Source organism: Epithele typhae, assembly GCF_022376455.1.
Source record: "Epithele typhae strain CBS 203.58 chromosome Unknown BXZ73scaffold_50, whole genome shotgun sequence".
NCBI classification, from domain to species: domain Eukaryota; kingdom Fungi; phylum Basidiomycota; class Agaricomycetes; order Polyporales; family Epitheliaceae; genus Epithele; species Epithele typhae.
In genome coordinates, this window is record NW_025954241.1 from 38055 (window position 1) to 65971 (window position 27917).

Below are 27917 nucleotides of genomic sequence, written 5' to 3' on the forward strand. Positions count from 1 at the left end.
GTGGTCTACATGACAGACGATGACGAAGAGCGCTCAGAAATAGACGTAGGGTCCTCGCGAATTCAAACGGAGCTGCACAACATAACACGCGAATATTCAGTTCATCGTCAGCCACTTGGTCTCACGCGGCGAGGCCGTCAGCTTTGCGGCGGCCGTCATGAACCCGGACGACGAAGGTCAGCAGCACGAAGGGCCATGGAGCGCCGCTGCGAGAGTCACAGAAGAAGTCACCGCGCATTTCTCGACACGAGCACCGACGTCCAGGCCATCGCCAAGGTTAGCAGCTCATCCTTCTCATGCGCACCTCCACGCCGACTCGGCTCCACTGTAGCACATAGAGGACTAGGGGCACACGCCATGACTCAAGTGTCCGGCGCCGGTCAGATTGTCGAGGTGGGTACCTTTCGCCTCGGTTCTCACTTGCCATGATCCTGGGGTAACGCGCGCGCTTCCCGCAGGACGTCCAGCGGTGCTCGCGTTAAATGCCTCAAGAGCTCGGAGATGTCGTGGGTGGGGCATTGGGACCGCATATGGGCGAACGTGCGAGATCGTTGGTGGAGTTCCACATAGGGTTGGATGACGTCTGCCTGTGCGTTCCTAAATATGCATTCTCGCGATGACGGTTGGCAGGTGAGACTGAGGTTACTTAGGGGCTGCCCACGGGTTCTAGTTTGCACTCCGACAACCAGTTTCTGCTGGCGCACCAGTCTGGTATTCGTCGTCACCATCTGCTGTTCCATCATGTCGTTGGAAGATGTGCCAATGTCGGATGCAACACAGATGGTATGCACTACTGGTCATGTCCTCGTACACTTTCACTCTGCTTATCACGTTCATTATGAAGCCCGTCCTCGTCTTCAAACACCTCCCTAATGGAACCATCGAGATCGCCCTCCTTCGTATCCCACCTTCGGAGAAAGTCACTGGAATGCTCGACGCTTTCTGGGCAAACCATTCCTATATACCGGTGGTGGGCGCATCCATTCGAAAGGTAACGTGGCACTTTAATCTGCTCGGCGTATTGCGTGAAGGAATCAAGTCCACCAGCTCCATAAGGCGCTCTCAGTCGGGTGGGACAACGCGTTGTATCTTGAGCAGACCATCAAATCCGAGGGGCTGGAACACGTATGCGCCCCATTGCACCCGGACGACCTCGTACGTCCATACATATCGAATTTGCCACCAAACGAGGCCGTCTTCATAGTCGATATACCCTCTACGCACTGTAAGCCACCTCGTCCAACACGGCTATCCTGAGTGCTTACCTGTGGCAGATGTCTCCGCCCCAGTCAGTATCGAAAGTCCAGCATCTCAAAACTGGGAGACCGCCATTCATCTCATGGTGCGTGTCAGGAAGGTGGATCCCTTCGAAGCGTTTGGGGGGTCCGGGGTGCGTGTTCGTCAGGACGTTCTCTCCGTCATGCAGCACACGATGTTCGATAAACCTGGGAGCCTAATCGTCCGCGAGGAGTACGTGAAACTGTGGGAGTCGATCATGTCACATCCGAAGGACAATTTCATCGTGTTTGGGCACCCGGGCATCGGTACGTGATGCAAAGTCATGCGATGAAGCGAGGCTCATAGGTTGTCTTACAGGGAAAACGCTGTTCCTCTACTACGCGCTTCTGCGAGGACTACGCGCGGGCCTCACCATTCTGTTCTGCGTCAGACCGAAGCGCTTCTTCCTTTTCGGAGACAAGGACGTCAAGGTCCTCGCATCGGACGATCTATCGGAGGTGCCGGAAAACGTTCTAGCACTCGTTGATGCCACGCTCGCCAAACCCCACGACTGGCTCGGCGAGATTCACTTCCGCGCCGTCCTCTCTACCTCCCGGAGACGAGCCTTGTGGAAGGACTTTGCGAAGTTTCGGAAGCCGCTCTTGTGGTGGGTCATGAGCTACTGGAGCTGGGAAGAAACAGGGTTGTTTGACGTCGGGTGAGTAGTTCGTTCTTCTCCCCTTGGTTAGACACTCACGTACCTCTAGTCGGACTCCTGAGGATGAAGCGTATTATTCTGCAGTTGAGCTCGCCTCTGTCTTTGGACCCTCACCTCGCGCGTTCATATCAAAACGTGTCCGCCGAGCCTCAGGCAACATACTCGAGGATATTCATGACGTTGGTTACCAGCTCCCTACAATACAGGTCGCCAACGATGCGTTGGTAGAAAGCTTTATGGGTTTCTTCGGTAATCCAGTCGGCATCGCCGAGGACATCTTTGGCTTCCATCGTTTCTTTCACCTGGCACTTCGGCACGACGCGAAGAACCCTCTGAGGGATATTGAAACTGCTTACATCTATCGCATTCCCACCCCACCCCTCTACGAACGCGCCGTCGCAGCGTTCGTGCGAGCCGATTTTCATGGCCAAGAGCACCGGCTCAAGACGATCTTCGACGTCCGCGCCTTTGATGCCTGGTGCGGGCTCTCACGCACCCCGGGCGAAGCCTCGAAAGCAACGTGATCGACGTTGCCGTCTAAGTCCGTACTTATCGATGTTGGCTATATGGTCATCCGGGATGATGCCTTCGTGCGTTTCTGCGGTATTTATGCGGCGTACTTATTGTCCTGCAGCAAGGTGTTCACCAGAAACTAAGGTTCGACCTAGCCTGTGTAGCTATACGTTTCCGCCGGTCCCAACGTGACTCTTTCCGGCGTACCATTGGTCCATTCTGTCAGCAAGCCTTGTTCGTTTCTGTTTGACGCGTTTCTGCATCGACCTCCACGTTCCGTTGTACCCTGTACTTCTTGTGTTCCCTGCTCCGTAAATTTCTCAGTCGTGTACAATATGAATCTGGCGTAGCGATAAAGCCAATGGACCACTTTGGGCGCGTTCTAGGAGTAGCGCAGGCTCGTTTCATCTATAATGACGAGATCCGCCTGGCCCCCATTTTTTGTAGTGATGAAAGGTCGGTGGCGCTGGATGGTTGGTTGCGTTGGAGGTCTTGCTCGCCCGTAATCCATAACCACGACTCTGATCCGAAAGCTATTTTGCAGCTTGTGCTCGTGTTCCTGAGGAGTACGACTGCAGCGTCTTCGTCTCCAGCGTGCTTGCTCTAATCATGAAGCTTCGTATCTCCGTAATCCCATTTTTGCTCTCGCCCACGTACGGTCGTGTTCCTCGGTGAGCGACCCCCACCGCCCTCATGTGTTCAGGTTATACTTGTTGCGCGCGTAGTAGGTCGACTGGTAGACGACCGAACATCAGTTCCTCCAAACGCATGTCGGGGGATAGCCGTGTGAGGAACCACCGCCGCCCCGGACAGTACCGGAACGAATCTGGAAGAGCAAAGCGAGAGAGCAGTGTATTCACAGTTATTAGCATGCATGATGAATATCGATACAGATGGTATGAACGCAAAGCGGTGGTATGCGAGACAACGAGCCCGCGCGGACGCCGCTGTCTCATGATGCCGACCCCTCCTCCACTTTCGCCTTCTTCTCCGAGTGCGCGTCGTCTTCGGCACCATCTTATGCTTTTCGCTTCCACGAGGGCAACGAAGCGCTTGCCATGGGCGGGGGCGCGGCGCGGTTCGCGTCCGTGTTCTTTTTCTTCTTCACGAGCCCGGTGAGATCGTTCGCCTCCGTTTGGACCCCACTCGGCGCTGCTGCAGATGACCCGGCGCTGAGCTCGCCTGGGCCGCCAGCTCGGGCGCGGACGCTGCCGACTCGTTCGGTGACGTTTTCAGCTCCTTCACCTATCGCGTTCCCTGTAAGCGTCATGCAACCACGACATGCGGAGAGACGGACCTTCAGAGCCAGGTCTTCACGCAGACCCTTGAGCTCCTTCTCTGCCTCCATCTGGCTCTTCGACATGCGCGAGACCGCGTCGTTGTCCTCCAGGGGAGCACCCGTCGCTTTGCCTTTGCCCTTGCCACCGCTGGCACCCGCCACGCGCGCCCTCGGACTTGACGAGACCCTGCCCGCTGAGCGCGACGCGCAGCTCCGCGAGCCGAGCCTCCTGTCGAGCGCGCGTTCGGTGTGGACGATGGAGTCCCCGAGGCGGCCTGCGGTGAGGTCGAGGACGATGCTCAGCTTGTAGTGCGCCTCTGCGATCTGGCGCGAGGACAGCGGGAGCAGGGGGTCCTTCAGCGCGAGCCCAGCCTCGTAGTCTGAGATCGCCTGTTCGAATTTTTCTGCGGGGGCGTGAATATCGGAGTGGAGGGGGCGGCGGTGGGGGCGGAAACGCGCACCTGTCTCGAGCGAGACGTCGCCGAGCGTGATGAAGACCTCGGCGAGCTTGAGATTGAGCTCATCGGACGGGTCCGGCCGCTTCTCGAATCCTCGGGCTCCGCGTCGTCGTCGTCCTCCTCCTCGACCGCCTTCTACGCAGCGCCGAATAGGTCCACCGCCTCATCCTCGCCGTCGCCCGAGAATGATAGAAAAGCACCACTGTTGCTCGCGTCTGAGGATTGGGACAGGGGCGAATATATGCGCACAAGAAAAGGCAGTCGGCGATGGGCCGCAAGACGCGAGGGGCAAGTTCGGTCACGCACCTTTGTCGTCCTCCACCGGCTCGTCGGGGTCCTGCTTGCCCAGCACGCCGGCCTGGGAGATGGCGTACTCCAGCAGTGCCTTTCCATACGCGAAGTACAGGTCCTCGCCGTGCTTCTTTGTGCTGCAGGGCGGGAGTGGTCAGGACCGGGGACGACGCGCTCCCGACGCCGAACTAGCGCGTCACTCACACGAGCTCCAGGGCGGACGTGTAATGCTCCACCGCCTGCTCGTATTTCTTGAGCGCGAAGGCGCGTTTGGCGTGTTCGACCGTCTCGTCGAGTGTCAAATCCTTCTCCGCAGCCGGCGCAGAGGCGGCGGGCTTGTCCGAGTCCCTGCGTTTCGGGAGAAGGGGGGCGGGTGTCAGCGAAGCGGTGTGCAGCATAGACCGAGCACGACGCAAGACATGGTGACGCAGGAGGGCGACGGGGTGTGTGAGTGGTGGTGACCGTGGTGGGCTGAGGCTGAGGGCAGGACGGCGACGCGCAGGACCGACGCAGCCGCCCGCGCTGGCCACCGCCAGAGGTGGCCCTTCGCCCCGGGCTTTCAAGTCCGCCCTAATCAGGCATTGCGCATGCGAACTGGACTTTTGCTGATATTTACAGCATCGGTGTGCTTACAGATCTGCAGCAACCTGGACGATTTGTTCTTGGCTTCCGCACCGCGCGTTCTTCCACCGTCAAACCCGACTGCTACTCCAATCCCCTCCCCGCCTGGCCAAGTTCGCCGAAACCCTGGGCTCGTGCCAAATACGCTGGTCGACCTGTTGGATCTGTCGAGATGAGAGGAGAATGGGAATGGTTCAACAGGTGCGTGCTCATACATGTATACCATGGCAGAACTACTGTCCTCTCTTCCAATTGTAGAGCCGGGCTCGCATCCAAAGAGACTGCCTCCCTGCCGAGATGAACTCTCAGCTCCAAATATCACACTCTCTGTCTGCCACCGTTGCGCAACGCGTCTCATGTGTGTCCGTAACAAGTTGATGGGTTAGTGGACATCTAGTATCACAGCTGCAGGGCATGAACGCGTCTTTCAAAGCGATGGAGCACGGGGACCTCGCGGCACTACCCCGCATACGACTTGTTCCCCTTAGCAAAATGACCAGGGGGTCGGTCGATGTGGGTGCGAGACACATCCTCGAATAGAGAAGAGCAGAGGGCTTGCCGGACGATACGGTAAGTGGTCATCTGCTGCTGTTCTGTTCAAAGTCATACACATACCCTTCCCATAGCTCCCCTACGACCTTCCATGCTCGACTGTCGTCAAGGTCGAATCTTGGGCTGGACGGAGCGTCGATGCGTCCGACTCAGACTCGAAGTAGTCCCAACGAGTCAAAGATAAGGACATTGAATGCACATCGCTTCCAAGAAATGGATAGACGTGCGTGCTTCTGTACAAGCGTCGTGCTCAAGTGGTCTGACACCCCACCCGTGCACAGAACGGCCTCATGGCCGCCACATTCCTCATGGGCCCGTCGCACCTCGGCGCACTCGCGGTATAGGATTAATACAGGATGCCTTCCCGCAGGACGTCCAGCCTTCACTGAGCAACTCAACATCCTCGAGCGGCTAGACGGTCTCAATCGCGGACAGCGTGAGCTGTGTGCGGCGCGTTTGAGGACCGCGAGATGGAGGCACCGCCTGGTCTTATTTAAATGTCGTAGAAAACCTTTGTTTGCCGGCGCATAACCCGGTCAAGTGGTTGTGGTGTTTCGTCTGCTTACCGTCACATCCGCATGTCAGGGTGAATCAATCGAGCACTGTATGCTACACACATAACCTAGTTGTATGGCTCAACGGGCTTACAATATTCGTGTTGTACAAACTTGAGAAAACGATCGCAATGAGAAGATCGAGAGAGAGGTACTGAATCCCTACAGGTGTGACTGGCGCTAGAGGACTCGTGTCAGTGTCAAACAAAGCTATGTTGATGACGACGCAGACCTACCAAAAGTTCCGAATATTTGTGGGCGGTTCGGTCAAGCCATCTCCCTTTAGTGACGTTCCATGTCTTGCTGAAGACACTCCTATTGCAGGCCATCAGTACGTTGCACAACCAACTTCGCAGTAGCCTACTTACCAAAGCCTCATCCTCGACGACCACGTATCCAACATCAATGTTGGGCGGATCCGAAATATCGAAGCCACTTTTCGACCGGCTCCCGGCCAGTGCCATCCCATTCTTGTGCTTTTGCACAACAAAAACGAAGGAGAGCGTCACGTCGTCTGGCACTACACCAGGGAACAGCCGAGCGAGGATATTTGCGATACCAGAATCCTTCATGGAAGGCCTCTTACCGAGGGTCACCTGAAGGAGGGTGACGCGCTTGCCCGACTCTGATACCGCGAAGGCGTCAAAGCTTGCGTCAATTTTTTCCAACGGAACATGGAGCTCGTTACGAGTCTTGCTGATCGTGATGACCGACGTGGAATTGTCGAAGTAGCGAGGTTTTAGAGATTCCAGCGTGAACTTCGTCTCGCTCAACATCTGGCAGGTGACATTCCGACCCGTCGCCAGGGTCCGCACAATGGCCATCGGCTCGAAGAAGTAGCCAGCGACGGCGTTGACAGCCGAGTACATTCCCATCATGTCGTCTCGACGCTGCGCCCTGAACTCGAGGAACTTTTCCACAGCCGCTTGCTTGAGCACAGGGGTAGGAATGGAGTGCGTGCAGGCTGAGTCGATGTTCGTCACTGGATTCCACACGTTGTCCTTGAGCTCCAGCACGAAGTACCTGTGAAACACAGAGGGAGGATCGACAAGGCCAGCTGGGTTTTGCAAGAATGTGACGAGGCTCCTAACAGCTGCTAGGTTGGCAAGCTTGAGTTCGGGGAGTGCCTGGTCCGGCCCTCCCAAGTCCGCCAGCAAGTCGCCTGAAGTCCGCTGTACAAGGCGTGTGCATGAACGGGGACACGGCCCAAAGATGGAGGAGAGCTCCAATGGAGTGTAGTACTCTGGCGGCCAACTGACAAGACGTGAGCGTCCAAACATAGCAGGACTGTTAGTCACTCACATCGATGCAAGAAATCTCAAGTCAACATCGCTCCAAACCTTCATGACATAGAATAGCGCACGCTTGTACTTCGCGAACTTCTTCCACAGGTCTGGCCGAGGGGAGGCGGCAAGGATGATGCGTATGGAGTTATCGAAGTACGTGAACAGGTGTTCGGGATTTTCGTATGAATCGAGCAGAACTAGAGTACCCCTTGGTATGCGACCGACATTCAAGACGTCGAATTGTCGGACTCCATTCTCCTCGAAAAGGCAGTATTCGCCACCAAAGATGCAGAACAAGATGGGTTGGCCGATCCTGTCGAACAGCCCTCGAAGCAGAGCATACATCAGAAAGAGAGATTTGCCTGTCGGACGAGCGGTTAGCATTAGTCCTAAAAATGGCGCGGAACTGCGTGCCGATTCTGGGCTGCCCAAATATGACAAAATTCTCGGAAGAGCTCATGATGCACTTCCAAGCGGCTACGTACTCCTCACGAACGATGATGCTGCTGGGCGTCTTCTCATACCACGGGATAAGGGAGGCGATATCCTGACGAATACGAGATCCGTCGGCTTCAAAGGGATCCTGTTGGGGCTGCTGGCGGACCCGGAGGTGAAGTTCGGTCGCCCAGCTGTACGGGGTGACTGGAGTGTGTCACCGTGCCTCCGATTAGCCGTCAAACACCCCGCAGCAGCGGAACGGCTCACTTGGTGGAAGAATGTAAACAACGAACACGCCCACGTCCTCTCCCGGATCGGGGACATGCGCCTCGATTGAATCACCCGGGTTCAGGAACTCACACAGCGCCTCGAGTCCCTGGCGTTTGATGTCGACCTTCAGCTGAGCCGTGCCGATCAACCCTGAGTATGGCTTGCGGAGCTGGCGGACTTGTTAGTCCACCGGATGCAATGAGTAAATGAAGGCAGTGTACCTTCTTCAACGATGCTCGTTCCCTCGCAATATCAGGTTCGTCCGCCAAAAATGCGTCCAAGATCGAAGACACTTGGGCAGTGCACGAGACCCTAAGGCAGATGGACTCTACAGCTCCACCAGATTCATGTCTGATAGCACAGATACGCTTCGCAGTTGTCGTTCTCAGCAACGGGAACACGCGGGAAAGTGTTTGCATACAGAAAGGTCCATCGCATTGTTCATGGGATTATCTTCCGGCGCAGCGAGAGAGAGAGAGAGAGAGAGAGGCGCTCATCCCTGAGTGTGGACGTGGAGGGTCATAGCACGTGCTTATGACGCCGGAGCGCGACTGAACCTTGTGTCCTTTCGTCCCACATCGCGTCCACGTGCGTACGCATTGCTTCGACCCACCCACCCCAGTGCTTTGGAACGGGGACAACCCGACGGGTCGCGAACAGCTCCCTCGCGCTGAGGAGTAGGCCGCTATGACCGTCTCGTCTTCCTCCGCCGACACCTTCAACGCAGAACGTTAAAAGAAACTGGTGTGGTTTGCAATATAGACGGTTATTGATTTGCCTGTTTCCTCTTTTGTTAAGTGGTACTGAACACATCCAAATGATCGTTTGACCATTGAGAAAGCCCACAATGCAGGGTCGGCAGCAGCAGCAACCTGACTGGAAGAGGAAAGCGAGACAGCAGTGTATTCAGTCATTAGGATGCGTGATGAATATCGATACAGATGGTATGAGCGCAAAGCGGTGGTATGCGAGACAACGAGCCCTCGCGGACGCCGCTGTCTCATGATACCGACCCCTCCTCCACTTTCGCCTTCTTCTCCGAGTGCGCGTCGCTCTCGGCACCGTCTTCTGCTTTCCGCTTCCCCGAGGACAATGAAGCGCTTGCAACGGGCGGGGGCGCGGCGCCGTTCGCGTCCGTGTTCTTCTTTTTCTTCTTCACGAGCCCGGTGAGGTCGTTCACCTCCGTTTTGACTGCACTCGGCGCTGCTGCAGATGACCGGGCGTTGAGCTCCTTGTCGAGCGCCTGGGCTGCCAGCTCGGGCGCGGACGCTGCCGACTCGTTCGGTGACGTTTTCAGCTCCTCCACCTTCAGAGCCAGGTCTTCACGCAAGCCGTTGAGCTCCTTCTCCTCCGCCTCCATCTGGCTCTTCGACATGCGCGAGACCGCGTCGTCGCCCTCCAAGGGAGCGCCCGTCGCTTTGCCCTTGCCCTTGCCGCCGCTGGCACCCGCCGCGCCCTCGGACTTGACGAGACCCTGGCCGCTGAGCGCGACGCGCAGCTCCGCGAGCCGCGCCTCGACGCTGTCGAGCGCGCGCTCCGCGTGGACGATGGAGTCCCCGAGGCGGCCCGCGGTGAGGTCGAGGACGATGCTCAGCTTGTAGTGCGCCTCTGCGATCTGGCGCGAGGACAGCGGGAGCAGGGGGTCCTTCAGCGCGAGGCCGGCCTCGTAGTCTGAGATCGCCTGTTCGAATTTTTCTGCGGGACGCGCGAGAGGACGTGAATATCGGGGTAGAGGGGGCGGCGGTGGGGGCGGAAACGCGCACCTGTCTCGAGCGAGACGTCGCCGAGCGTGATGAAGACCTCGGCGAGCTTGAGCTTGAGCTCGTCGGACGGGTCCGGCTGCTTCTCGAAGATGGCGCGTGCGAGGTCGAGGACCTCCCACGCGGCGTTGAAGTCGTCCTCGGGCTCTGCGTCGTCGTCGTCGTCGTCGTCTTCCTCGTCCTCTTCCGCCGCAGCGTCGGCCTCCTCGACAGCCTTCTGTGCAGCGCCGAAGAGGTCCACCGCCTCGTCCTCAGCATCGCCCGAGAACGACAGAAACGCGCCACTATTGCTCGCGTCTGAAAATGGGGACGGCACCGCATAGGGAGGCGAATGTATGCGCGCAAGAAAAGGCAGTTGGCGATGAGCCGCAAGACGCGGAGGGCAAGTTCGGGCACGCACCTTTGTCGTCCTCCACCGGCTCGTCGGGGTCCTGCTTGCCCAGCACGCCGGCCTGGGAAATGGCGTGCTCCAGCAATGCCTTTCCATACGCGAAGTACAGGTCCGCGGTCTCGAGCGCGTCCTCGCCGTGCTTCTTTGTGCTGCAGGGCGGGAGTGGTCAGGCCTTAGGACCGGGGACGACGCGCTCCCGACGCCGAGCTAGCGTGTCACTCACACGAGCTCCAGGGCGGACGCGTAGTGCTCCACCGCTTGCTCGTATTTCTTGAGCGCGAAGGCGCGTTTGGCGTGCTCGACCGTCTCGTCAAGTGTCAAATCCTTCTCCGCAGTGGGGGCAGAGGCGGCAGGCATGTCCGAGTCCCTGCGTTTCGGGGAAGAGGGGCGGGCGTCAGCGAAGCGGTGTGCAGCACAGACCGAGCACGACGCACGACATGGTGACGCAGGCGGGCGGCGGGGTGCGTGAGTGGTGGTGACCGTGGTGGGCTGAGCAGGCAAGACGCGCGGGCGGGTGGCGGGTGCCTCAGCCGGGACGCGTCCAAGACCGACGCAGCCGCCCGCGCTAGCGCCACCGCCCCCCAGTCTCGCGTCCTCACCGCCCACGTCGTCATCGCTGTCCCTCCCCTCCGCCGTCCCGCTCGCTGTTTCCCTCCGACCCCTCACCGTTGCAACCAGTCTCACTCCTGACCGCCCATGTCCGCAATTGGCAGCGTGTTCCTGGGCGATGTCCAGCGGCTCCGGCACCTCTCGACCTCGACCCCGCCCTCCTCACCGCCCCCGCACGGCGCCCCTGCTGCTCACACCTTCTCGGACGCGGACCTCGACATGGACGAGCGCGCCGAAGTCGGCGCCCGCCCCGCCGTGATTCCCGCGCACGCAAGCATGGTCGCGACCGCGGCCATCTCACCTGCGCTCGCGCTCGAGCTGCGCCTGCGCTGGCTCGAGACGCTCCTCTTCGGCGCGAAGCACGACGCGGGGGAGGCGGCGGGCGCGCAGCGCTCGGAGAAGGACAAGGAGAAGCTCAAGGATGGGGAGACCCTCGCCCGCCGCGCGGACGACCTCCAGCGCCGGATGAACGGCGTCGCGCAGAGCAGCGACGCCCTGAAGCGGTTCATGGACCGATGTGAGTGCCTGTGCCTTTCTTCCCTGTCCGTGGTTCGTAGCTCGCGATGGGGAGAGTGGATGCTGTACGGAGACGTTTCTTCCCGGGCACGTCGTGCATGTCGCACATTTGCATTGTCGTCCCGCAGGTGTACGGCATGCATATAGCCAGCTGTGGGCTGTAAGGATGTTCCGGGGATGCATGGTATCGAATGCTTTGTTATCGTTACTAGTATTACAACGCCTCCGTGGCCTTGTGGTTCGAGCGGACTACAAGGTGGCGGACGATTGCTTGTTTGGATCGATAGCCAGTTGGCATGGGATATCGCTCTGGTGCTACGGGGACAGATGTCGAGCCCGATACAGAAAAGACGTCGTACTTGTAACCTCATCGACGAGATCGCATGCGCATGGGCGGCATCGTTTCGTAAGGCTGTCATTTGCTTTCTTGATACATGACAATGCAACTTTCCCTCGCTCTTTCTCCGGAGACCTTCTGTCTGTTACCACCTGCGGTACGGTCTGGATCACAGCTGGTGGCCTGCGCATGCCAACTCGGGCTGTGTCTGTTGGCCGGTGAAGGGACCTCTAGATGAGAGCGAGACCGATGCATGTCATGTCTTGGGAAATGCGGCGAATTGCCACGGTGTTCCGCTCTTCTCGGTCGGCATGACGGAGTATCCGTCCGTCCGCCGCCGTGGCCAGTCATATGTCGGCTTGCCTTTCTGTCGTCGAATGAGCAAGTCGACATCAGTTCGGGATGCGTGGAAAACTGCGGCACATCATGTTGTTAGTATCTAAGATGCCCCATTCTGCGGTACCTGGGAGTGTAGTGGATTGTGCATGCCATCGTGCTGCTGTTCTCTTATACACGACTTCTATCCACGCAAATATTGTGTGTTCGCGATAACGCATGGGGTTTTCTCTGTTTGCACTCATCACATTCGCCTATGCTCGAGCCAATCCTAGTTGGGCGATCTAAATGGCCATGCGTAGACGATATCCCTACTCGCTGTCCGGTAGTTGATTTTCATCTATTGATACTAACGATATTCATGACAGATGAACAGTACGCGCACATGCTAACACCTGCGTTCGCATTGGCTGGAACTGTGAATCCCCCTACATACGACAACATGACATCCACGGAGTTGGAGGCCTTTCTTGCCGAAATGGAACCCGACATTCGCTCCGCAGAACGAGACCTGCGCGAGATTAATGCACTCGAAACAAAGGGAGTTACTGGAGCCGGGAAACTCGGCGATTACGAGGCGCTCCAGCCGAGACTGGAGGGATTGCTGAAAGCGCACGACGAAGACTTGCACACCGCGGCCGACCTGGAGAGACGGATAGCGCTTCTCATGGACCACTATGCTACTAGTGTGCGTCTGAGTACTGCCCAAACCTTACCGGAAACTGACCATCGTGCAGGTTGACACCCTTTCGGAGCTTTTCGTGTCCTGGGACGAAACGATCAGGGAGACGGAAGATGAGATTAATGAGCTCGACAAAGACCTGGATGAACGCCGTAAGCTGGGATACGAATGAGACGTCAGGAATGACACGGCGCTGCTGTGAGCTTGTTCGCTTTGATTTCCTTCGCCGCGCTCAAACATCCACAGCTTCCTGTATGCAACATGTCCTGTCAGCCGAGCAAGCCGCCATTCCTTACCTACGATTTACGCGTGGGAGTGAATCGCAGTGGAGCACCAATGGCGAACGCTCTCAACGCCAAGCTTCTCGTGTCAGACCGTCGGCAGGATCCTGCACCCGCTCCCCGTCGCAAGTAGTCCGCGGCCACGCCATGACGATCGCTGCGCACCACCATCAAGATCGCACCCCGCCGTGTTTCCCGTCCCCTCTGCGGCTCCATCATCGAGGTCCGGCTAGCGTGGTGGCAATTGGCCAGGTACGAACCCGCAAACGGTCGCGTTACGGACGCTCACCCGCTCTGCCTCCACAGTCGTCGCTCCCCTATCCGCGCGACAGAGCCCTAGACGGAGCACGGCGAACTCTAATCCACAATCTTGATGTGAAGCAATGCTGCTCCTGGTGCTTTTGTCCCGCTGTGACCCCCGTTCTCACGTCCGACGGACCGGAGATTGGCTGTTAGACGTGCTGGGAGTGCGTCTCGTGGACTGCTTCGGGTCGTTCGTGCATGGCGGGAGCTGCCGTAATCCCGTCAGGTCGCGCGCCCGAGTCGTCCGAGTCCTTCCAAGCAGGCCTCACTGAGTTCAATGAGGCGGTGCTCTCAGGCCGGCACAAGTCGCCGTTGTCGTGTCACGAGGCGCCCGTCCCAGCCGAGGGATAGAGTGTATATGGCCGGCACTGCGTGTGGCGAGAAAGGGATTGCGTGGATGTCTCTGTCTTGGAGGATGGGTGTCTGGTGCTCGCGGGAGCATGTGCAGGCCATGTGCAATGCACCGCCCGACCTATACCGGTCCGCCCGTGCTGGAGCGTATCCCGCATGCCGGCCCCGGCGCTGCTGTGTACGGCTCTTGGCCGGGCCCGCGAGGGCGCTCGCGTGCACGCAGGACGGAGGCAATGCGCTGGCGGCAATCGCCCTGGATCTTTGCAGAGGCGCCACGATCGAATGTCGTTGGGAAGAGCTGTGGCGAGAGGCAGCGCAGGCCGGCGTTTGGTCATCGAGCCATGCAGACATCGGGGGCTCGATACATATACTCCCCCTCGGACCCGTGCTCCTCCCACCACAATCCCCGACATGCTCCCCACCGACGACGACCGCCCCGCGACGACCAAGAACAACAACACACGGACACGGACGACGATGGGCCGCAGCAAGCGCGAGGTGCGTGGTGACCGGATATCCCTCCGACGACGCACTTACGCTTTGATGCAGTCGAGGCGGCCATTTGGCCGGCCCAAGACCCCACCTGGTCCGCAGGAGACCTTCGAGGGCTCCTTCCAAATCAACCCGGCCCAGACGCCGGAACCTGGCAGTTCGCATCACGCCCCGTCGCCCGCCCCTCCCGCCGCGGTCCAACGATCCATCTCCGCGCCCGTGCGCGGTACGTCACGGCGGCGGAGCGACGGCGCGGGCGCGGGCGCGGGCTCAAGTGCCGCCGCGCGACCGTCGCCAGTCGAGGAACGCCGCGCGAGCCAAGGGAGCGCCTCGCGCCCTGCACTGGTCGGCCGCATCGAGGTGGAGCGCGCCGAGGCCGCCCCGTCGCGGGCGGCGCGCCCCCCGCACCGGCCCTCCAACAGCCACCCAAGCATGCCAACGATGCTCGCCGCGGGAGGGGACTTCAGCAACCGCCGCCGCAGCAACTCGTCCACGGTGCTCTCGGGGCTGGCTTCTGTCAACGGGGTCCCGGGCTCTTGGCCAAGTCCGCAAGGGCGCCACGCGCAAGGCTTCTCTGGTTCTCTCCACTGGGGAGGGGTCGGAGGAGACACGCTGCTCTCCCCCGTCTCCTACACGCCCGGTACGAACTCGAGTGGGTCGATGTCGGTGGGGCGCGGGGGCACGGGCTACGGCGGACTGCCCTCGCCAACCCAGTCGTCGCTCACTCGTCTCACGTACTCCGGATCCTCACGATCTCGCTGCCGCTCTACTACGACCGTCGACACGGCTCTGGAGAATGCTCGCCACTGATGGACAACTCCTCTTGGGGCTGCCGTCGCCCTCCGCGCCCCACACACCGCTCTCACAACGCGGCACAAGCGTCCCTCCAAGCGTCATCTCTGATAGCTCGCCGTATTTGGACCTGCCGTTTGGTGATTTCTCGCCATCTGTCGCTCCAGCCGTCAATCAGCCCGGTGAGTGTCACGTTTCACGTCGCGACACCCCCGCGGCGAGGGCGTTGGTACCAGTATTGACACCGCTTGCCGCGCAGAGCCCCCATTGGACCTGTCGCCATTGAACCCACCGCTCGAGGTCTTCACTTCGGACGAACAATGGGCGACACACCGCGATGGCTGGCTCGCGGTCGGACGCCGGCACGCACGGGCTGTACCAGGCGCCGGCGGTCGCGCACTCAGGTACGCACCGCGCCGCGCCCGCGCCCGCCGAGGCCCGTCACGGATGTCGCTCACGCCCGCGCGCCGCCTCCGCCTCGCCTCCGCCTCCGCGTCGACGTCGACGTCCTCAGTGCCCGAGCTCGGCGCGTTCTACTTCCCGTCGGAGACGCAGGGCGGCGAGCCGTCGTACGCGTTCGGCGGTGCAAGCACGAGCGCCGGGCCCCCGCACAGCGCGCCGCCCGGGGTCGCGGGGGCGGCGACGAGGAGATCGACTTCGGCTTTGGCGACTTTGGCTTCGCGCTGGACCGCGGCTTTCCCTTCGACGGCGCTCCCGGGCTCGACTCCCTGGCGCTCCCGCCCATCCCCGGTCCGCCGTTCATGCACCAACCTCAGCCGCCGCACGCGCACCGGGACCCAATCCAGACGTACGCCCCGCCGTCGCGCCCCTCTCCCGTGCACGTGTCCACGTCGACTCGGCCGTCCCCTGGGCCTGGTGCTCGCTCCTCCGGCCGGCCGACTCGCGCCGCGCCGCGCCCCCACCCTAGTTGACTTGCCTCTGCGGGCCCGCTCGCCCCGGTTCCCGAACGTCCCTCGGCCTGTAGTCGACCTCGCCGCAACGCCCGACTGCTCCCGTTTCTCGCGCCTCGTCCCTCGCTCTGCGGCTCGCGTTCCCGCTTACCCTGTTTTCCCGCTTCCCTGTTCTGTCGAAAAGGACGCTTCCGGTTCAAGCCGTCTTCCCGCTCTCGCCGGGCCCTGCGCCGCCCCCTCTGCTCGGTCCCGCGCCTGCGTCTTTATTGCCTTCGTGTATATCTCTTATTCTCCGCCCCCGCTCTGCACCCTTAATGCTTCGCTTTGACTCCCCCTTCTTCTCCTTCTTCCTTCGTCCATATCTATCCCGCGGACGACGCCCCGCGACCGGACACACCTCTCTGTAGATACACCCTTGTCCTCGTTCACGCTCCGCCCACGACCGCACGAACTCTGGCCACGCACCCTCACACGTACCACACCGATACCCGCACCGATACCCCCCACGGCGTACTGCCTCGCAGGCGGGCTTGCTCCCAGTACTGTACCAACCCCCGCTGTAGATAACACCCCCGCTCCCTGCCTCGATCTCCGGCCTCACGCGAAACGAAAATATATACCTTGTAGATAATACCGCGGCCGCGTGCGGGGGATCATGGCCCCGGAAGGCGGCGACAAAAGTTTCAGAACGAGTATGGACTAATAGCGAACCACACGGCTATAGTAACTGTACAGTACGGTCACTAATTCGGCTCTTATTTCTCATGGCGCGCACATCGTAACATCGCGAATTTATCTCGCCGGCTGCACCTCGATCGGTCCTCGTGTTCCAAGTACGTGGCTGAAAGAGGCAGGGCCGGAGATGCCGGGGGCTGCGCGCGGTCGAACTATGCGGAGGACGGGGTTCCATCCTTCTGCTTCTGCGCATTGTGGTTTTGCCTCCCGGTGCGCCCCGGAGCTGCCGGGCATGGGTCGCGAGTCCGCCGCGAGAGGAGGGTGCGGGCTGTGGTCATGCGTGCCATGATGCTTTGTGTTCGTGTGCGCGAATTTCACATCGTACGTACGTTGTTCCGCGGTGCGTGAGCTCGAGAGCCCGGATCTGAACTGACGCGATGTCTAAGTACATGATAAGTGGATGACGTTCCGTAAGGAAATACGGAACTACGGACGCTCCGTAGTTCTCTAGACCGCTCGAAAGGGCAGTTCCGCCGAGATGCCGACGAGAAAGTGATACCCGAGGATCTCACTGTGGCTGCTGGAATAACAAGCGCCCAAAAGTCTGTGGAGGGGTCGGCACCCCCCTCGCAGAGCAAACAAGCCTCCCGAAAAGCTGTAGAGGCCTCTTGAAGGCCTATTTCGGACGGGAGGTAGTGATGTGGACCATTATTGGCGCCGACAAATCGACGACTGGACCTCAACGGACCTCCATGAGGTCTGGCTAAGGTCTCCGCGCGGTGGAGGCACTCCGTTGACGCCGGCTTGACGCCAGAGATCCCTCTCGTCGCTTAGCCTCGCTTAAAGCTCCGGAATTGCATTTACGGTCTAGTAAGAGCGGTCTGGCTTACGGACGTCATCCAGTGTCGGCTGCGGTAACGCGTTGAAGACTCCGGACGGGTGGGCATGCTGAGACTCTCTTGTACGGCGTTTTACGTTCTGAATCAAGTCATATCACTGCGCTGCTTCCTTTGCATTCTCCAAGTCTCGGCCTCACAGGCGTCCCCAGTAGACGGTGTTGCTGGATCCTTCCTCCCTCTCCCCCTCCCGGCCCCCTACTCGTAGAACGGCGCGGTCGCGGCCTCGAACCTCCGGTGCTTGTACCGCTTCTTGCCCTCGCCCATCCCAAACTCGCCCACGACGTGCCCCTCCGCGCCCTCGCTCCGCAGCACATACTTGTACGTCACGAGCCCCTCGAGCCCCACCGGCCCGCGCGCGTGGATGCGCCCGGTGCTGATCCCGACCTCCGTCCCGAACCCGTACCGGAAGCCGTCGGCGAAGCGCGTGCTCGCGTTCACGAACGTGCCCGCGGAGTCGACCCCGCGCACGAACGCGGACGCCGCCGCCGCGTCCTCCGCGACGACGCTGTCCGTGTGGTGCGACGAGTGCGCGTTCACGTGCGCGATCGCGGCCGCGAGCGAGCGCACGACGCGCACGGAGAGCGTGAGGGACAGGTGCTCGGTCGCGTACGCGTCCGCGGGCGCGGGGCGCGCGTGCGACGCGAGGTTCGCCGGGGCGGGCGCGAGCGCGTGCAGCGCGGCGAGCGAGGGCGCGTCGCAGAGCAGGGTGACGTCCGCGGCGAGGAGCGCGCGCGCGACGGCGGGCCAGATCGTGCCCACCGTGCTCTCGTGCAGGAGGAGCGTCTCGGCGGCGTTGCACGCCGCGGGGTAGTCGACCTGCGGGCGGGTGAGCGTTCGCGAAAGGCTTCCGGGGCGCGGGGGCCGTACCTTGGAGTCCACGACGACTCTGACCGCCTTCTTCAGGTCGGCTGAGGCGTCGATGTAGACGGCGCAGAGACCGTCGGCGTGCCCCATGACGGGGATGCGGGTGTTGTGTTGTATGTTGCGTACGAGGCTGTTGCTCCCGCGGGGGATGACGAGATCGATGTATTGGTCGAGCGCGAGGAGCGCGGAGACTTCTGCGCGGGTCTGGATCGCTTGGATGTACGTTGGTGGGAGCTGCGTCTTGGAGAGTGCTGTCTGGATGGCTTTCGAGAGCAGCTGGGTGGTTTCGTTGGATTCCTTCCCGCCCTTCAGGATGGCAGCGTTCCCTTTCCGAGAGTATCAGACGACGCGGAACAAAACACAGCGGCTTTCCTCACCGGATTTGATGGCCAAAGACGCGATGTTGACGACGACCTCTGGCCGAGCTTCGAAGATGACGAGGAGTGCGCCAATCGGGCACGACACCCGGTACAACTTCAGACCATCGTCCAGCTCAGACGCGTATGAGACGTTTCCCGTCGGATCAGGAAGAGCGGCGACGTCGGTGACGCCCTGGAGCATAGAGTCCCATTTGTCGCCTTTGGTGAGATCGAGGCGTTTGAGAAGGGCTGCGGACATCCGCCCTGCGTCCACCTCCGCCTGCGCAGCCTGACCAGGTTTCAGTCCCCACAGCCTCAAAGTGCACGGACAAACACTCACCTCGACATCTAGTCTGTTTGCGGCCAAAATGGCTTCCTTGGCCGCCTCGAGCTCCTTGCGGATCTCGTGAAGCGCTTGGACGCGCTCGGCAGTTGGGATCAGCTGCGACGCCTCAAAGGCCGCCTTCGCCGCCTTTGCGATGGATACTGCTGTTTCCTCTGAGTTCATAGTGGGAGTTGAACGTGCCGTGCTGCACAAGGGTTGAGTCCAAGCTCAAGAGCGTTGAACTTGACTCAGAGAACAAAACTTACGTCATCGATCTTGGATCTTATCTTATCTCACAGTTATTTCAGACAGATTCAGAGAGGCCCAGGCTGTTGCTTTACGAACTGTTATACTGGGTCAGCATCAACTAGAATAAGACACGCAGATGTTGCGCACCACATACGCCGATTGCCCAGACTGACCAGAGGGTGAAGGAAGACACGATAAGTTCGTGTTACAATGAGAGATACAAATGATACAATAAGGTGCATACATTGACGGCGACGGCGACGCATTCTAGAGGGGGGACAATCGCACATATAACTTACTGCAGGAGACCCGCGACCTCGTCCAGCCTGGCCTCTACCACCGCAATATCACCCATGAGCCGCTTGTACCGCCGCTCCATGTTGTCCAGGTCCCCGTACGACAGATCCCCGTCGACCCTGATCGACCGCGACTCCGACAACCCGCTCCTGTCGACGCCCCCGGTGCTGGTGCTCGACGCCGTCCCCGCCGTGCGCGGCGTCTTCAGCGTCTCCGTGAACGACGGCGAGAGCGAGCGCCGATCCGCGCGCAGCCTGCTCTGCCCGCTCGCGAGGAAGTAGGAGCCCGTCGGGGTCGCGCTCCGCCGCGAGAGCATCGACATCGCCGACCCGGGCCGCGGCGTCGGGCTCGGGCTCGGGGGCGCGTCCGAGTCGAACTCGGAGCTGGTGTCCTCGAGGAGGATCTCCTGCGTGAGGCCCGTCGCGTTCGCGCTCGCGCCCGTCGCGTTCGCCTGCGCCGCGGCGTCGAGCGCGCGCGACGACATGGAGAGGATCGACGCCCCGAGCATGCTCTCCGAGTTCGAGTGCGAGTGCGAGTGCGAGTGCGATTGCTGGGACGGCTGCTCCGAGCGGAACGACACGCCCGCGTCGCCGACGACGGCGACGGAGCGGTCGAAGCGGAGCTCCTTGAGCACGCTCGCGGCGCCCGAGCCCGTGCCGGAGCGCGAGCGCGAGCCGGAGCGCGGGTGGGCGAGGAGCACGCGCGGCTTGCGCCCGCTCTCGAGCACCTTCTTGCGCGCGCTCATCCCGACGCAGTCCACGAGCTGCTTCATCGCCTCCCGGTCGGACACGACGCGCCGCTGCGCCGTGCGCCGCACCGTGCTCGCGCGCGGCAGCGTCTGGAACGGGGTGAGCGCCGACGGCCGCACGGGCGTCGCGAACGGGTAGCGCGGGCCGACGGGCGTGCGCTGCACCTGCGCGGAGAGCTCGCCGAGCGGGGCGAAGAGGTGCGCGAGCGGGCGCGGGGTGCTGAGGTTCGCGCGGTGTGGGGGGCTTGTGCTCGTGGAGGGGTGGTCGAAGGCGTCTTTTGGGGGGCCCCAGGAGAAGCCGATGAAGGCGGCCAGGGGCTGCTCGCGGAGGATGGAACGGGTAGATCCATGAGAAGGAGTCATTTGGACGCCGGGGGAGACGCCTGGAGACCCGCTGGGGGCAGTCATAGGCGATGACGACTGGAAGAACATCGAGAAGGCGAAGGGTCGGGACTGGGATTCCTCGTGAGAAGCATTCTCGGCGGGGGCCGAGGGGACAACTGGAGTCGCGTAGGTGAACTGAGGCACGTGTAGGTCATCCGGCTTGGTCTCTGCAAGACAGAGTCAGTGACAAGAACATCGGAGAAGATGAGAACGCACTTAGGTGCAAGTCCTCAAACGCTCCCTCAGAGAAAAACGAATGGCTTTGGATTTCTTTGACATTGCATCGTCCCAAGCGCAGCTCAGGAGATGTTAACAGCCTGATGGTGAGATGTCAACGACTAGTCTGAAGAACCCCGTAGTCATCCCACCTGCGAAGCAGATCTTGGAGCTTGACTGACACGGGAGCAGACGCGTCAAATTTGAGGCTTCTCTGATAGGCACGGTATACACCTCGATCAATTATCGGACACAATGCAGACGAAGCACGACGACGTACATGGTGCTCTACGATTCGCGCATATGTATGCCGGATCTCTCTTGAGAAAAACGGTGCAACACCGTAAGCCATTTCGTAGATCATGGCACCCATGCTCCACCAGTCGGTCTCTCGACCGTATCCTCTCCCCTTGCGCGACTTGGAGGCAGACAAGCTTTCTTCATCGTCCATCTCCAGCGCAACAAGTGCCTCTTCGTGGGCTTGCAGGATCTCTGGGGAGATGTAGTCGCAGGTGCCGCACGGCACTTGACAGTGCTCGGGAGATATTGCTTGGCTCCCGTCCGCAGCGGGAGGAAGTAGTGGCGCGGTGGACCCGAAGTCGATGAGGCGGACATAGCCGGAGCTGTCGAGCACGAAGTTGTGCGGCTTGACATCACTATTGGATCAATGAGCGGAAGCGGCTGGGGGGAGGGGAGGGGAATGCGGACCGATGCGCAAAGCCCTGGGAATGGCACCAAGAGATCGCGCTCACTATCTGGGGAATCCACCACTTCAAGTCTGACTCGATAATCTTGCCGTCGTGAGGACTCGACTCCAGCACGTCCCACAGCGTCCCGCCTTCGATGTACTCCATGACGAGGTTGAGGTGCGTCGGGGTCTGGAAGGCGCAGAGGAGATGAGGAGCCCACCGAGACTCCATCTTACGAGCTTTGAGAAGGATATCTCGCTCGAATTGAGGGGAGCATTGCTGCAGACAGTCAGCAGGATAGAATCTACCTTAGGATATGTGATCACGCACCTCTCGAGTTCTCAGCGCAAAACGCTTTTCAGTCGACTTGCGGACATAGACACGGCCGTCGAACTTGCACGTAACGACGTCTATCTATTGAAGAAAGCGACAGGTCAATGAGAGCTCCCAGGTAAATCAAAGCAAGTAAGGGGAGCATATGTTGATGAAGTGGTCAGGATTCAAGACCGGAGATAAGTCGAGGCGTGCACTCTCTTTATGACCATTTCATGATGAGGGGAGACGCATATATGAGGAGAGGATGCACAGGAGGACAGATATGAGCATATAAAAATAAAAATAAAACTTACCACACCATACTGGCCGTATTCCAGTGTCCCGACAAGATCAAGGTCTTTGTCTGTGAACCGGAACTCATCCACTCGGATGGTTTTGGCTGAGCAGTCAGCCGTGCACACCAAGAAATCATCGCCCAAGATGCTCACCAGTCTTTCCAATCACGCTCTGCCCATGCATCAGCTGGTCCATCGCCACGGCCTCTCCGTCTTCTCCGTCGTTTGCGCCAATGAGAGAGCTGAGGCGACTCTTGCGTTCGTGCCATGGTAGAGACATTCGATCGGCATCAGGATAGAGAGCGCATATAGCAGCAAGCCTAAAGCATATACAAGAAGCAAGCCTCGGCGAAGAACGGCAAGGAGCGTAGAAAGATGGTGGATAGCAAGTCGCGAGGTGAGGTTGCGAGTCGGGCGCGAGGTGCCCAGTGCCCAGGCCCCACGCGTCGCGCTCCTGCGCGCCGATCACGTGCTCGTATCGGGTTACCTGGTAACCTCGTGACAGGTCAAATATTCTCTTGTTCTCGCTTCTCCACTACCGCGACAGGACGCATGAAAATGCATAGGAGCTGTTTGTTTTTGATGTTTGCAACCATCCTATTTCTCTCAAATGTGCTCGTATCACCTTTACCTCCGACCTTGCTGACTGACAGACCGCCTTGGAAGGATTTCCAGCAGGCCTGTTACTCCATCGACAGACGGACCAGGGACGGTGGCATCTTTTCGTGCGTCTACAGCGTGTTTGCTTGTGGCCGTGGTCACGGCGGTGCGTATCGGCGCGAATCGCTCTTCTGGACTCAGAGATGATTCGATACCAGAGGGCATGGGCGGAGGGCTGAGCTGTATTCGGGCTATCGGATTTCACACAGGTAAGCCGAGATGCTATCTTACGTACCATCGCTCACTTTCTCCGACAGACAGCGGACGGGCACTTTCGACTGTGCTGGAGATATTGTATGGAATCTTCACGAGCGCTCATGCTGCTCTCGCGGAAAACCTGGTCTCCTACACACTTCACTCCCTCAAAACTCCTCATACGGTTCAAACATAGAGATAACGGCTCGTGGACCTCCGCAGACTTGTTCATTCTTGCATGACAGAAACGACGTCAAGCGTCATTGGCCCGCCCAGAGTCCATCAATCATCCGGCTTCCGTCGCAGCCTCGAGGACTGCCTGCCAGCTCAAGCGCCCTGCGAGAACCTGTTGGCCTCATGGCATGTCCACACACGAGTTGCCCACTCGGCGACTATCCATACAGCGTAATTCCCTTTTTGGCCACATGTCAGGGGAATGTTTTGGAGCCATTTACACTGCAACAGGTCTTCCAGCGATCAGCACTCCTCCCGGACTTCGGCCGCTCTAAAAATGTGACTTTCGCGACCTGCGTCATGCAGCGCGCTGCGTTCGTTCAGTCGCAAACCCACTTCCTTCCATGGCCGGTCCTAAACAGACACCTTCTGGTCGCCTGGCAGTGGTGCCTCGCGTGGAGTCCATCGTCCCCTCCGCATCCAATCCCATGGTACGCACATCGTTCCGCACGCCGCGCTCCTCTACTCATTGCAGTTCAGTCTGCGCGACGACGCGTATCCTCGCGGGGTTCCGCCTCCGAAGGCATGCTCGTTCACTGGGGCGAGAGGATCTTTGGAAATCCAAAGCACTCCGTACGTTCATGTGCTCTTGCGCGTCGCGTTTACTTGCGCGCGCGATGTACTGTCGCCCTCACTGACATCCCTCCAGGCCACATCGAGCTCTGCTCATTCGCGTTCCGCGACCTCGCGCCCGTCGCGCGCGATAGCCCAGGCATCGCAGTCTGTTCCGCCGCTCACCGCGCGGTCGCGGTCGCTCCCCACGCAAATTGTCGCGGCGGATGCAGCTCCTGGCCATCCGCGCGCAGACCAGGCCACGCGAAGGACGGCGGCGTCATGCCCGTCCACTCCGTCGGTGCCCGCCACGGCTTCTCAGCCAGATCCCCCCACGCCGATTGCCCGTCCTTCTCCCGCTTCCGCCCGGCCCGCGCACGCGGCTGCCACGCTGCCAGCAGAGCGCCCGCGGCCCTCCCCGTCCACAACCCCTCCTCCACCAAAGCGGCAGAACGTCGAGCGGGAGGAAGCCTGTAAAGTCAAGTCCCTTTACGACCTCTCGGGAGACGACGGCACTCTCGACTGGGAGCTCGCCTTGCTTGAGGATCAGCGCGGGCGGTGAGTCCGCATGTTCGTGGGCCAGACTGCGTCTGCCGTGTGTCGATTCCCAAAAGGTTCCGTGCTAGGCACCGTCCGCGTACTGGGAGATGTGGCTAGCATCTTCCCGGCATGCCTTCCTGTTTTTACTCCACTCTCCCGACCATCCTCCGTCACGTCTCCCCTCGCCGTTCCATCTACGCTCTGCGGTATCGCACTACTGTACATAGTTCATCGCGCTCAGGACTTTGCTCGGACTTGTCGTCGGACTGTCATTAGCTGTCATAGTCCTTACACAGCTCGCTTTCCTGCATCTCCGTCTATCACCGTCGAACACTTTCGGTCCGTCCAGCGCGCTATCTCTCATCATGAGCCCACCATCACCGTAATCTGTACCAATCTTCGAGGCACGAGAAGGTTTCGCAGAAAGAACCTTTACCGCCATCCTGACCTGCGCAACGTGGTGGATCAACAACGCGGGCGTCTTCCGGTTCTTCTCTATCTCATCTCGAATCAGCGCGCCGATCGGAGACGATGACTAGTCTGGCCACCGTACAGCCACCGCGCTCGAGCAGAAGCCGCGACGGTCGCCGGGGCATCGATCGTGCGATCGTTCGATCGCTGCACGGCGAAACCCTCCTTGCCGTCGGTCTCGTCGGACTTTAGCGAGGCGTGGTGCCGCGTGCATCGTCGCGCTGGATGGGCGCGACTCGCGAGGTTTCGCTACCTCATGAGAGCCACGTGGTGGCCACGTTTGACGCAGGACAGAGGTTTGACCAGCGCTTTTCTTCATCAGTACTATATACATCACTATTACACATGGCGTGGAGTGAAAAGAGAGGAAAAAGTAGTGTACAAGCATCATCGACGAATGTACTTCTTTCAAGGCGATTTTTGTGATCGCACCGCAAAATAGCGCATTTCGATGCCACGTGAGCAGGCGTTCAGTAGGACATGACATCATCTTCACACGGCCATGGGATCGCCAGCGCGTCAGCACCGGCGCTCAAGGACACAGGCTTTTCCCTTCGTTCCGCCATCCTGGTGCGATCGGAGGTTTGCGGTGTCACCAGGTCTGTTCGAATACCTCTGTGGAATCTGGTGTCTTTGCCTCATTTCTTCACGTAGCACGCTCCTCTGAACGTCAAGTTGGCACTCATGACGGTGTCAACGCCGTCCTCAGGGGCAGCACGATTCAACTGAGGTGGAACCCTTCGTTGATCCTCATTTGGACGACCTCCAGAAAGCGCCGATGAGTTGTCTTGAACACCGCTGTGACAAACGCCTTCACGAGCCAATCATCATCAAGATCGCCCTTCCACCTTCCCACCTCCTGCTCAGCCACGTCGAGTGGATGAGCAAGCGCACTTCAACTGGGCGGCGATGCTAGGTTCGGAACTTGATGGTGCCAAGGACCATCGCTCTTTCCGGGCGCACTGCATCTGCCAGTCAGAACCTCCTACCGATCTGCAAAGTAGCCGTGCTAACAGTCCACGCAGCACAGCATGAGCGAGCGCTTCGCTAGGCTGTTTCCCCCTTTGGCATCAGCTTCTTCAGTACCCAAGGAGCCCCATCAGTGCTGAGTCGTCACATTTCCGGAGGTAACATTGAAGCGATGCAGGGCAAGTACTCAGGCCACAGTATGGGGGTGTTCCCTGCCAACGAACAGTATTTAGACAGGGCGACGGCCTTCGGGGCAGACCACCTCCGCGGTTCCCTGGTCTTCACTTCTCTCCCTCCCTCTTTCAAGGGACTTCCTTCCGGTGGGATTCCATTGGGATACTTCGCACGCGCCCGCCACTCAGTATACTTTGCAGCTATTCTACTTGCTGCAGTTACAGTTTTGCACTTTCAAGATGAAGTTTTGCACTAGTTTCATTTCCTGCATCCTTTCGACCGCGGCCCTCATCAGCGCCACCCCAATGGACCGTCTCCCGGGCATCAAGATGTTAACGAAGATGTCTTCGCGCTCCCCCGACGGTGCCGTATATTGTGCGTCCACCCTTATTCTCCATGACGTCGTGTTCTTATGACCATGGTAGTCCTCAACAACGACCCCGATGATGTTATGATCATCACCGCGAGCATTGACCGAAGTGGCTCTCTGGTATGTGAAATCCCCAAATGCCCTCTTATTAGTTGGTCAAACCTTGCTTTGCAGAGGTTGGATCGTGCCGTCGCTGCTGGTGGCCGTGGGCTTCACGGGAATAGCACGAATGGCATGATGGGGAACGATCCTCTCTTCTCCCAAGGCGCTATTGATGTCTCAATCAAGAAGAACGTGCTCGGGAACGTGAATGTGCGTCTCTCTGCTCCTCATGGTCTCCCGAAGATGCTCAAGGTGGTCATCACAGCCTGGCTCCAACACTGTGTCCCTCTTCCACATCGATCCGCGCAAGCCGACGAACATCACCCCTATCGGCTACCCCGTCTCAAGCGAGGGCGAGTTCCCCATCTCCGTCGCGTTCAACAGCGACGGCTCCCGCCTCTGCGTCCTGAACGGCGGGGCCGTCGACGGCGTCCACTGCTACACTGTCGATACCCAGAAGGGCCTCCTCCCGCTCCCGAACACGCTCCGCCCCATCGGCATCAACCAGACGACGCCCGCGTTCGCCGGCGCGACGCTCTCGCACGTCCTCTTCTCCGCGGACGACAGGACGCTCTTCGCGTCCTACAAGGGCCTCGACGCGAGCCGGCCCGGGTTCGTCGCCGCGTGGGCCGTCGCCGCGGACGGCGCGCTCTCCGCGCGCTACAGGACGATCCCGCTCCCGAACGGCGGCGTCGTCGGGTTCGGGATGGCGACCGTGCGCGGGCGGGACGCGCTCGTCGTCACCGACCCCGGCGTGGGCGTGCACGTGCTCGACCTCTCGGGCGCGAACCGCAGCTCGCTCGTCGCGCCCCCGGGGGAGACGGCGTCGTGCTGGGCGGCGTACTCGGAGCTCACGGGCTCGTACTACGCGACGGACGCGGGCGCGGCGGTCGTCCACGAGATCGCGGTCGACGGCGACCTGAACGCGAAGGTCATCGGCAACTTCAACCTCACCGCCATGGCGGGCCCGCTTGACTCGCAGACTGCTGTTGTCCGCAACAAGGCGTGAGTTTTTGGGCGTCTTGTGAGACGGTCGATGGGAGACTGACTGCTTGCTTCTTAGTTACCTGTATGTGCTCGCTCCCGGTGCCGGTGCCGTCGAGGTCCTTGCCCTTGAGGGTGTTGGTAAGGCCAAGCTCATGCGTTCTGTGGACATCATCGGCACTGCTCAAGCCGCCGGCTTGACTATCCGTGAGCAATTCCGATCCTTGCAGGTTTTCCGTTTGTTTAACTGACCGGATCTACAGAGAAATTCAACCTCCAGGGCATGGCCACTTATTACACGGCTGCTAACTAGGTGCATGATTCGATCGTGGTCTCTCCTGCGTACTGTTGCTCGCATACTGGACGCTCTTCTCGTTCAGTTCAATTTAGT

The 27917-nt window shown here is 59.9% G+C and overlaps 8 protein-coding genes across 8 annotated transcripts; 4 read left to right on the plus strand and 4 right to left on the minus strand.

The window, feature by feature from the left end:
• Positions 1-799: 799 nt before the first annotated feature.
• BXZ73DRAFT_104296 (uncharacterized protein) lies at positions 800-2460 on the plus strand (the record flags this gene model as incomplete). Its single annotated transcript, XM_048015835.1, has 7 exons — positions 800-991; positions 1048-1225; positions 1275-1342; positions 1406-1544; positions 1597-1936; positions 1986-2073; positions 2128-2460. 7 exons carry the CDS (start codon positions 800-802, stop codon positions 2458-2460), a joined length of 1338 nt encoding a protein of 445 aa, XP_047874820.1.
• A 1093-nt stretch (positions 2461-3553) lies between these two features.
• BXZ73DRAFT_79826 (uncharacterized protein) lies at positions 3554-4875 on the minus strand (the record flags this gene model as incomplete). The annotated part of the gene is made up of 5 exons (XM_048023168.1): positions 3554-3694; positions 3747-4132; positions 4190-4321; positions 4493-4614; positions 4682-4875. The coding sequence occupies 5 exons, from the start codon at positions 4873-4875 to the stop codon at positions 3554-3556; spliced, it is 975 nt and encodes a 324-aa protein (XP_047874821.1).
• A 4323-nt stretch (positions 4876-9198) lies between these two features.
• On the minus strand, positions 9199-10963 carry BXZ73DRAFT_91713 (uncharacterized protein; the record flags this gene model as incomplete). The annotated part of the gene is made up of 5 exons (XM_048026083.1): positions 9199-9893; positions 9962-10255; positions 10359-10498; positions 10573-10655; positions 10949-10963. 5 exons carry the CDS (start codon positions 10961-10963, stop codon positions 9199-9201), a joined length of 1227 nt encoding a protein of 408 aa, XP_047874822.1.
• An 82-nt stretch (positions 10964-11045) lies between these two features.
• BXZ73DRAFT_104299 (uncharacterized protein) lies at positions 11046-13001 on the plus strand (the record flags this gene model as incomplete). The annotated part of the gene is made up of 3 exons (XM_048015836.1): positions 11046-11475; positions 12516-12835; positions 12885-13001. 3 exons carry the CDS (start codon positions 11046-11048, stop codon positions 12999-13001), a joined length of 867 nt encoding a protein of 288 aa, XP_047874823.1.
• A 1174-nt stretch (positions 13002-14175) lies between these two features.
• BXZ73DRAFT_104300 (uncharacterized protein) lies at positions 14176-15066 on the plus strand (the record flags this gene model as incomplete). The annotated part of the gene is made up of 3 exons (XM_048015837.1): positions 14176-14262; positions 14314-14482; positions 14555-15066. 3 exons carry the CDS (start codon positions 14176-14178, stop codon positions 15064-15066), a joined length of 768 nt encoding a protein of 255 aa, XP_047874824.1.
• A 2662-nt stretch (positions 15067-17728) lies between these two features.
• BXZ73DRAFT_51735 (gamma-glutamyl phosphate reductase) lies at positions 17729-19264 on the minus strand (the record flags this gene model as incomplete). The annotated part of the gene is made up of 4 exons (XM_048020686.1): positions 17729-18349; positions 18401-18723; positions 18775-19045; positions 19097-19264. 4 exons carry the CDS (start codon positions 19262-19264, stop codon positions 17729-17731), a joined length of 1383 nt encoding a protein of 460 aa, XP_047874825.1.
• A 361-nt stretch (positions 19265-19625) lies between these two features.
• On the minus strand, positions 19626-22555 carry BXZ73DRAFT_51698 (kinase-like protein; the record flags this gene model as incomplete). The annotated part of the gene is made up of 8 exons (XM_048020682.1): positions 19626-20926; positions 20976-21076; positions 21128-21189; positions 21256-21631; positions 21684-21943; positions 21995-22078; positions 22294-22379; positions 22429-22555. The coding sequence occupies 8 exons, from the start codon at positions 22553-22555 to the stop codon at positions 19626-19628; spliced, it is 2397 nt and encodes a 798-aa protein (XP_047874826.1).
• A 3844-nt stretch (positions 22556-26399) lies between these two features.
• On the plus strand, positions 26400-27839 carry BXZ73DRAFT_51631 (uncharacterized protein; the record flags this gene model as incomplete). The annotated part of the gene is made up of 6 exons (XM_048020670.1): positions 26400-26445; positions 26496-26560; positions 26615-26752; positions 26808-27547; positions 27606-27733; positions 27790-27839. The coding sequence occupies 6 exons, from the start codon at positions 26400-26402 to the stop codon at positions 27837-27839; spliced, it is 1167 nt and encodes a 388-aa protein (XP_047874827.1).
• Between the last annotated feature and the right edge of the window lie 78 nt (positions 27840-27917).